The sequence below is a fragment of the Pteropus alecto genome, unplaced genomic scaffold (assembly GCF_000325575.1).
Source record: "Pteropus alecto unplaced genomic scaffold, ASM32557v1 scaffold311, whole genome shotgun sequence".
Lineage (NCBI taxonomy): Eukaryota > Metazoa > Chordata > Mammalia > Chiroptera > Pteropodidae > Pteropus > Pteropus alecto.
This window is the reverse complement of record NW_006431916.1, coordinates 913,542-923,541: the sequence shown is the minus strand read 5'-3', so window position 1 is coordinate 923,541 and position 10,000 is coordinate 913,542. Positions and strand designations below refer to the sequence as shown.

Genomic DNA, 10,000 nt, shown 5'->3' with positions numbered 1-10,000 from the left:
TATAGTTATTTGATTTCACTTCTTTTGAAAGTAGGCTGAGTTGACGTAAGTTAACCTTGAATAGAAAACAAATTCTTAATATCACCAGCAATAGTAATCTTGTCAATTCAGATCTATGCTTTTGACTATCTAACAAGGTCTTGCTTATCCTAGTGTCCATTTTAAATTCAGTTATAATTCAGGGATAATACAAGATGGTAAAATAAAGCTGTCTGTTCTCTCTAAAAGTATTAAGAACATTTTCCTTTCCAAATTGCTTACTACAGGAAGAAAATGAATCACTAGAGAGTAAAATCAATTCATAAAGCTTATTTTGTTTTCTAAATGGATTTTGATTAGCATTTTATTTAAATCAATTTATAGGGTCAAGATCATGGTAGGGAACAACAACAAAAAACCAAATATACCAGAGTATTAAATTAATCAACAGACATGTTTGGAATTTGTTTTTTTTCCAGGCAATATGTTAGGCATGAGCAAAGATTAATTAAATCTAAAAGAACTGACAAGCTTGTAGTATATGTCAGTTAATAGAATAAGAATTAATTATGGGAAAGAGAGAAGTGAAAGGAAAGGAAAAACATTCTAGATTTCAGTGGTATTCCAGATTTAGTTTATTTAGTTGATAGGCATGTAACCAGCTTAGACGAAAATTAATAAATTTCATAATCTATTTTACTTGTAAAGATGAGGGTAGAATGACTTAAAGAAACTGGCAACTGCTTAAGAATTTGTATTACTCTTTAGTGGGTTTGTTAATTGAAAGTTATTCAGGATCTTGTTTTCTAAAATCCACTTTATGGCCCATTGGCATTCTAGTTTCGGTACCAGGGTAACATTCCACTGGCATGTTGTGATGCCATCTAAACTTTTTTTAAAAATATTACTGGAAATGCATCCTACTAATCACTCTTAGACTACCTTGATGATTTTATTAGAAGCAGAATAAGCATGGTAGTTGAGCAAAACGGCTAGAACTCTATTTGACTGTAACTTCCTTTTATTTAAAGGTGATGCTGTGGAACCTTCAGAAAGCCCGACCACTCTGGATTACAAATTTACAGGAGGATGAAATGGAAGAAATGGAGAGCCCACAATCACCTGGTCAACTTTTAAACCCTGCTCTAGCCCACTCTGTGTCTGTGGCATCATGTGGCAATATTTTTAGTTGTGGTGCAGAAGATGGTAAAGTTAGAATCTTTAGGGTGATGGGAGTCAAGTGTGAACAAGAACTGGGATTTAAGGGCCACACTTTGGGGGTATCCCAGGTCTGCTTTCTGCCAGAATCCTATTTGCTGCTTACTGGAGGGAATGATGGAAAGATAATGTTGTGGGATGTAGGCAGTGAAGTTGAGAAGAAACAGAAGAGTCCTACAAAACATACCCACAGGAAGAAAACTAAAAGAGCAACTTATACCAAGCAGGGTGGAAACACTAATGCTTCAGTAACAGATGAAAAACATGGCAAAATTTTACCAAAGCTAAGTATTGAACATGGAGAAAAAGTGAACTGGCTCTTGAGTACAAAAATAAAGGGATACCAAAATATCTTAGTAGCTGATCAAACTAGTTGTATATCTCTGTATCCCTTACATGAATTTTAAATTCAATAAAAACACTTGGAAAACTGCAGCAAAACTTTTTAGGTTAAAAAATAATCCTGATTCTTTGTTTAAAAACTCGTGTAGAATAATACCATTCTGATGTATAAATGTTAAGACATTTGAGCAAAAGAAGATACTTGGATAATGCTTCATATAGTAAATGATATTAAAATTTGAGGGAAGAGAATTAATATTCACTCAGTACTGATCATATACCAGTGACTTTACATATATTTCATTTTTTATTCCAAATCAATTTAAGTGGATGATTTCCCCCATTTTATTGCCACGGGAATTGAGAGAAATGTTCTGTAACTTGAGAATCCAGGAAAATCGCAGGCCTAATTTCCTGCAAAGGATCTTGGTTGTCTTATCAAGCCTCCTGCCTTAAGCCCACATTCTGATCCAAATGTGGTCACATCATCAATTATAACGAGTTATTTTGGATCCTAGAATGTCATGAGGAACCTGACCAACTTGGAAGAGGAAACCTGTTCTTGTTCTTTGTTGTTTCTGAGAAGGGGGTTCCAGAGTCAAATCAATTTAGCATATTATGTAGCAATCTAGGCCATGATGCTGGTAGGACCAAGAATAAGCTGAAGTCATGAAAAAGGTAGAGATGAGATAGAAGAGGTAGAAAATAAAGGCCAAGGTAATATGTCAAGACTAAGTTCCTTTTCCTCATGGCCTGGATTGCTGTCTTCTGCACATGTTCTTTCAGCTTCTGCTTATACTTCCTGCTCTTATATTAAAAATTTTAAAAGAGGGAATTGGTTACCATTATCCTTGTTTAAGGAGAACTCTCCGATAAGCTTAGTTTAAGTTAGAATGCTTGTTGAAAGTGACAGAAACCAAATTTGAATTGGCTTAAGAGAATAAAAAGGAATTTATTGACACATAACTGAGATGTCCATGGATAGTCAGGCATGTACTGCTGGGATAGCTAAGCTAATAGGATATGAGTCTGTAGGTGCCCCACCTTGTGGAAAGTCTCCTAGAGGTGAAGAGATGGAATCCTCACTGTAATTTTGAGCCTACAATCAACCATGCCTGAAACAAGTGTATTCTTGAGCTTTTTTTTTTTTTTTTTTTTTTGGCTTAAGCTATTTAAGTTAAATTTTTAACTTGCATCTAAAAGTCCTGAACAATTAGTGGGCAGTCAGTAAATACTATTTAGTGATCTCACTTAGAATTTAAGGGAAGAATAATACCATCCTGGCCCTAAAAAAATTATTGACAAAAGACCCTGGCCTGAGTAGTGACAGAGACGAGATTCTAATTTCAGCACTGGGCAAGATTCTTAGCCATATTGAGCTTTACGTTCCTTACTTGAAAGGGAAAGGGTTAAACTAGATATCCCCTAAGATGCTTTTGTGACACTATTTTATGAAATGAAAACAACATAATCATAATACTGTGCTTAGTCTAGCTAATGGTTATAAAATTTATTAAAATGTTATAGGAAAGGCTAATCATTGGTTAATCCCTGAAGGTTTTAGAGGGATCTCTTGAAAAATTACCCAAGTACAGCATTATTTTACATATTGAGCCTGAATAATTTTGTGGGAGCAAGGTAAGTATTTAAGCCAGGATTGAAACATCAGTCTTAAACATCTTTTGGTTTCTGATAACAGATACCCACTAAGACTGCCTAAGCAGAAAGTAAAATTTACTCTCAGGATGCGGGATATGAGGGAGCAGAATCCTCTCAACCTAGAGCAGAAATGTAGCTCAACTTCACTTGAGTCTAACCAGGGAAGCCTTTAAGAACCAAGGCAGCTTCTTGTCTCTGAGTCGCCATGGTCACTTGTTTCTGCTTCTTTCTACATAATGGCTTTTGCTTGGCAAAAGATGGCCTTTCAGGAAATGTTGAGATCTTGCTTCTAAGTGCATCCTCTGGTTCAAATAAATTTTTATTAAAATTCTTTTTTAAAAAAGTCACCTTTCAGGGCTACATTTCAATTTCAGAAACCAAGGGAGCTGTATATAAGTTCCACATCTCTGAAGAGAATCTGATTGGTCCAACTTAGTCAAGTGCCTATCTCTGATTCAGTTGGGTCTGATCAGGGAATTGTCACTGAATATTGACATTGTCAAAGGGTCCATGAGTGGGGAGGTAGTTCTCAGAAAAGGGGAGCATGGATTGATCCAATAGCCCTAAAAGATCTACCACCATTGATATTTTGGTAGATTTACAGTGAAAATTATATGCAAAATGAACTATTCTTAGGTCAGCCATTTTGCTATAGTTTGACTCAGTTTGCAAGCAACAGAGACATTCCCAGATTAGTTAATGAGAGTTTGAGGAAACAAGCAAAAGAAAGCACCAGAGCCTGGGTTAACAGAAAAATGGTATTTTGAATATAGCTTAGCTCTAGTAGTCAGCCAGTTATTCAGATAACATAACTTCAGCGGTCACCCCTCAGAAGTGGGCTTCTGATGTTCCCCATCTTTAGTAAGTTGAAAATGTCCCCCTACTCCCTGGAAATGTTACCTTATTTGGTAGAAGGATCTTTGTGGATACAATTAAGTTACAAATCATAAATGATTATGTTGAACAAGATCATGGTAATTGTATACCTGCCTTTATTTATTAGAGTGTAAGATGCTTAAGGACAAGGTGTCTGCCCTCTTTAGTTTTAGAGCTTATGATCTAGCCTATCTTGGACCCCTCTAGTTCATACAAACAGTACTCATTAAATATTAAATGAATCAAAGGAGGGTGAGAAGGGGAAAGTGTTAGACCATGGATAGAGAAAAATAAAGGTCAACTTGAAGGAAGCTGGTGGCAGGGCTGCCTGGCAACCAGGCTGAAACTCTTTGCTTGTGCTTCAGGTTATTTTTAACACCAGCTCTCAGAGCTACATATAGCTCTCCTAACCATTGTTCAATTTACAGACACCCAGACATGCTCATTTCATATTTAATGTTCCCTCCAAATTACAAGTTTATGACCCAGAATAGATAATCCTGGAGTTGATGCAGTGCTGCCCAGTTGCAACTCCCTGCCAAGAGAAATACCTTCAAGATTAATCACCCTCTGCCAGAATTATGTATAATCCTCATGCCTTAACCTATGAACAGCTCTCCTTTGACCTGTTTTTCTATTCACAAGGTGAGAATTCAAGAAAAACAGTAATATACTGCACATACGCTCTGTATGTATGTGTATTTTGTTGTCTGAACTATTTGAAAGTGAGATACCATGATACTTGATCCCAAAATACATCAGTATACATCTCCTAAAAAATACTTCCCAATATAACCATAACACTGATCTCATATCTAATAAACTTAATAATTCACACTCTTGCTCCTGACCAGCCAATTAAATTGTGATTTAATACCATCCTTAATACATTAAAGTCTGATGGTGGGAGAGGGTGGCAACCAGAACTGCAGAAGCCAGGTCCCTCAGCCATGGGCGAGGCTTATGGAGATGAAAGGTTGAGAACAAGAGGGACCATGTGGTTCAGTCTGGGGTCCAAGCAGAGGTGAGTCTCCTTTGTAGCCAACCACCTTCCTGTGGAGTGCTCCCAGTGGTGAAGACTAATTTTAGACTAAGTTGCCAGTCCAAAGGGACATTGTGGGAGAGTGAGGACCTGAGTCTTAGCTGGAGTGAACAAGGTACCCTGCTATCACCACCACCACCTCCTGGGGCCATACTACAGCCAGAGGAGCAGAATTTAATCTAGGACCAGGAGAGGATGTGTTTAAGGGTACATACTTGCAACTAGTAGATAACTCCTGGGACCTAATACACAGTACAGCGATTATAGACAACAAAATTTTATTATAAACATTAAACTTACTAAGAGACGAGATCTTAATTGCTCCTAACAGGAGAAATAATTATATGATGTGATAGAAGTGTTAGCTAACACTACAATGTCAGTCATATTGAAATATAAATATATCAAGTCAATATGTTGTACAACTTAAACTTACACAATGTAATATATCAAATATATCAATAAATAAGATAGTATAATATCAGATAAAGGGAATTATATAAATATAGACTGATGAGGAGAGCTTTTTTTATGTAGGTTAGTGTGGCATACTCATGAAAAAAGGAAAGTTGAATAAACTAATATTTGAACTGAGGATATATCGGTCTGAAGGACCAAAGCAAACAGCTGTGGCCCAATATCCTGGGGTTTCATCTTGCCATTTGGTGGGGCTTCTCTGCAATTCTGTCCCTCCATCTGAAAACAAAGTAATAAGTGGCACCCCCCACCAGCCCAGGATCCTTCTTGTAACTTGTAGGCCTCTCTCAGCCCAAGTGCTGGGGCTGGCCCAGGTTTTCACAAGCATCCTCAGTGTACATCTCAGACTGAGGGATTAAAGACAGAGCTGAGAACATTTTGAGCAAACGCGTATGCTGACACTGTGAATTAGATGGGTGATGGCAAATTCTTCCCTTCTTGACTATATCTCGATTCTTTTGTATAGCTCTTGTTTGGAAGGAGGAATTTAACCTAATAGAAAAATACAGCATGATATGCAAGGAGAATTTGGAAGGTCACTGGGTTGAAGTGCTGTACCATGAAGGGTTTAGGAAGCAGCAGTCCTGTTCTCACTGGTTGGGTGGTATGGTACTCATGTATCAGGAGAGGAGCCAAAGACTGAAACAGGTCTGAGTACGTATTCCCAGTGGTCTGCAAGTGCTTCATTATACTTTCTTTTTACTTTAGCTTGCTATTTCTTATGTAATTGACATATCAATGAAACACTTTTTAAAAAAAATCTTACTGTGCTTATGTATGTGTTTTGTGACTTAAAAAGTTTTAACAGTGTGAGATAAGAGACAGCTGCTGTTTCAAACACTAGAAATAACAATTTTTTTTTTTTTTTTTGGTACCAGTAGAAACAAGAATATAGCACTAGGGAACAAAGATTTTCCATCAATAATTATATTTTTTGTTTTTTTAAAACAGATTTATTAAGGTATAATTCACATATGATACAATTCACCCATTTAACATGTACAATTTAATGGTTTTAAATAAATTGATAGGGTTGTACCACCATCACTACAACCTAATTTTAGAAAATTTCTCTCTCTCCAAAAGGAAACCCCACACCCATTAGCAGTTATTCCCCATTTTCTCTTACACTACCACCCCACACCCACTGTAGGCAAACATTAATTTACTTTCTGTCTCTGTAGGTTTGCCATTTCTGGATATTTCATGTAAATGGAATCACATGTGGTCTTTGTGACTGGCTTTTTTCTGTCAGCATAATGTTTTCAAGATTCATCCATGTTGTAGCATGTACTTCATTCCTTTTTATGGCCAAATAATATTCTATTATATGTACATATCACATTTTGTTTTTCCACTCATCAGCTGATGGATATTTAGGTAGTTTCCACTTTTGAGCTATTAGGAATAATGCTGCTATGAATAAGTATATACCTAGAGTGGAATTGTGTCGTATGGTCACTATGTGTTTAATATTTTGAAGAACTGCCAGATTGTTTTCCAGAGAGAGTGTACCCTTTTATATTTCCAGCAGCAAAATATGAAATTTCCTGTTTTTCCACATCCTCACCAATATTTCTTATTTTCTGTTTTTTTTATTATTGCAATCTGAGTGGGTGTGAAGTGATATCTCATTGTAGTTGTGATTTGCATTTCCCTAATGACTAATGATCTTGAACATTCTTTCATGTGTTTATTGGCTTGTTTGTTTATGATAAACAAATTTCCAACAAAAGTGCCAATGTAATTCAATGGGGGAAGTTATGGTCTTTCCAACAAATGTTGCTGGAACAATCGGATATCGAATATGTCCAAAAATGAACCTCAACCCTTACTTCACATAAATAATAGATCATAGAATTAAAAATAATAGCTAAACAGAAGATCTTTGTGACCTTGAGTTAGACGAAGGTTTCTTAGAACACAAAAAGCATGAGCCACAAAAGAAAAAATTTTTTGACAAGTTGGACCCCATCAAATTAGAAAACTTTTGCTCTTCAAAAAAAAACAAAAAAACCAAACTATTAAATGCAAAGTCAAGCCATAGATTGGAAGCAAATATTCGGAACAAAAATCTGCTAAAGGACTTACAGAATATATAAGGAACTCTTACTACTTAAGAAAACAATCCAATTAAAAAATGAGCAAAAGATTTGAACAGACACCTTACCGAAGTGGATATACAAATGGCCAATAAGTACATGAAAATGTGCCTGATATTAATAGTCACTAGGTAAACACAAATTAATATCACAATGTTATATCTATACACATCCATTGTAATGGCTAAAGTTTAAAAGTCTTGACAATGTTGATGAAGATGAAGACCAACTGGAACTCTCATACATTGTTCATGGGAATAAAAAATGGAACAGCCACTTTGGAAAACAGTTTGGCAGTTTTTATAAAGTCAAATGTATACTCACTACATGACCCAGATATTCTACTCCTAGATATTTACCTAAGAGAAATAAAAACTTATGTACATACAAAGATCTCTACCCAATCTTTATATCACTTTATGCATAATAGCCAAATTGAAAATAAACCAAATGTCTATCAACTGGTGACTATTGGAACAAATGGTGGTATGTCCACACAATGGAATACTACTGAACAATAAAAGGAACAAAATATTGGTACATGCAACAACATGAATAAATCTCAAAAGCATTATGATATGTGAAAGAAGTTGGACACAAAACACTGTATGATTCTATTTATATGACATTCTAAAAAAGGCAAAACAGAAAGTAGATCAGAGGTTAACAGGGGTCAGAGGTTGGGAATAGAATGGATTGCAAAGAAGTGCAAGGGAACTTTGGGAAATAATAGGGGATGTTCTGTGAACCTTATCCTGATTTTGCTGGTGGTCGCATGACTAAATATTTTGTCAAAACTCATCAAGTTGTACTTTTAAAATTATTGAGTTTTATTGTGTATATAGATTGTATCTCAAAATTGATTTTTAATAAAAGCCTGCTTGCAATAAAAGTAGTCTCAAGACAAGTGTCTTAGTGCTCTTTCCAAACCTGTTACCACTCAATGCTTTGTACATAGGAAGTACCATTAATGTTTGTTTTGCTTAGATTAATCACTGCTAATTTTTCACTTAAGAATTTTTTTCCTTAGGTTTCACAATTTAATACTTGTTCCATTCTTTTTCTAGTTTAAAAGTTATGACGTTAGAAATAACAAAGAAGAGTTTAAACTGTGTGTGTATTCAACAGAAACACTTTGGTTGTTCAGCAGACACAGATCCCCCAGAGCTAACAGAGTCACTCAATGAAAGTGTGAATAAACCTCCTCCCCAGTGTCCTATTATCAAATTTTCCACTCATCCATAGTAGTAGCAAAAGTAACAAGAAGAATTTATCTTCTATGACATGTCATAGAGTATCTTTGGTTTGAAAAACTCATAAAATCTAAAAATGTTTTAAATGGCAGGTGTAAATATTCTGGGTTTTTAAAAATCTACAATATACAAACAATGCATAAACCAAGTGATAGATATAATTCAATTAGAGAAAAGTTTTATAATGGGTCATTATTCTGCCTGAAGTAATATCAACTTGCCAAATTCAAAAGAACCTTCTCTAAAAGTGTCAAATCCATGATGTGAGAAGTGATTTAGTTTCAGCAAAACAGCATCGGCCATTATAATAAATTAATGTTGACAATTTAATTTTATTAGCTGTAATTTGGGTTGTATTTAATATGTATATTTGTTTTTATTTCATAATAACATGAGAGTTATAGACTTTATACCTAATATTGGATTTGGACATATTAAAGCAACATTATACTAAAATGATTTTAGTATAATAAATAAAAATAAATCCTAGAAGTCTAATAGTTTTTTTTCTCTTAAAAATATACATCATTCAAGCTTGAGTGCATGGGCCTGTAAATAATGTCCTGCAAATCCTCTTGAGTGGCCTTTAGCATCTCCCAGTGAGATTAGGACTAGGTCAGTGATGTTGCTAGGGAATGGAGGGAAACAGCAAGGTTGGAACCTATAATTTGCTATGGAAGAGGGTATTCTGGAGGAGTACAGAGGATTTTGCAGTATAAATTCTAAGGTAGCCAAGTAAGAAAACTAGTCACATTATCAGAAGGTATTAGAGTCAAGAATGAAGTCCAGCTTTCTGCTTTCAGTGACTGGGTGGATCCTGATGCCATAAACCCAGGTAGGGTGGTGCACAAGAGGGTGAGCAGGTTCGACTACTTAGACCTACCTTATCTGCCCTGACTAGCCCTGACTACCATTCTGGTGTCATTACCACGAGTTCTCCAAAGTGGCACATAGCTGCTGTTATTAGTCTGTACTCTAGTTGCACATGATAGACTTCCACTGGAGAAGCAGAGGTAGTTTAAAGTCTGGAGTAAGCCAGATGGGAGATTAGG

General features: G+C 35.7%; 1 protein-coding gene across 5 annotated transcripts in view; it reads left to right on the top strand.

The window, feature by feature from the left end:
• Window positions 1-1,977, top strand: part of WDR53 (WD repeat domain 53) — an 11,436-nt gene extending 9,459 nt beyond the window's left edge. For 3 of the 5 annotated variants that reach the window (XM_025041879.1, XM_025041877.1, XM_006906152.3), the window contains one exon: window positions 1,011-1,658. In XM_025041879.1, coding sequence (XP_024897647.1) covers window positions 1,014-1,604 — 591 coding nt within the window. In that variant the 5' untranslated portion in view covers window positions 1,011-1,013 and the 3' untranslated portion in view covers window positions 1,605-1,658. Of the gene's footprint in view, window positions 1-1,010 lie in introns of all 5 variants that reach the window. The other 2 variants (XM_015600333.2, XM_025041878.1) reach the window with 1 other exon arrangement.
• The last annotated feature ends 8,023 nt before the right edge of the window (window positions 1,978-10,000 follow it).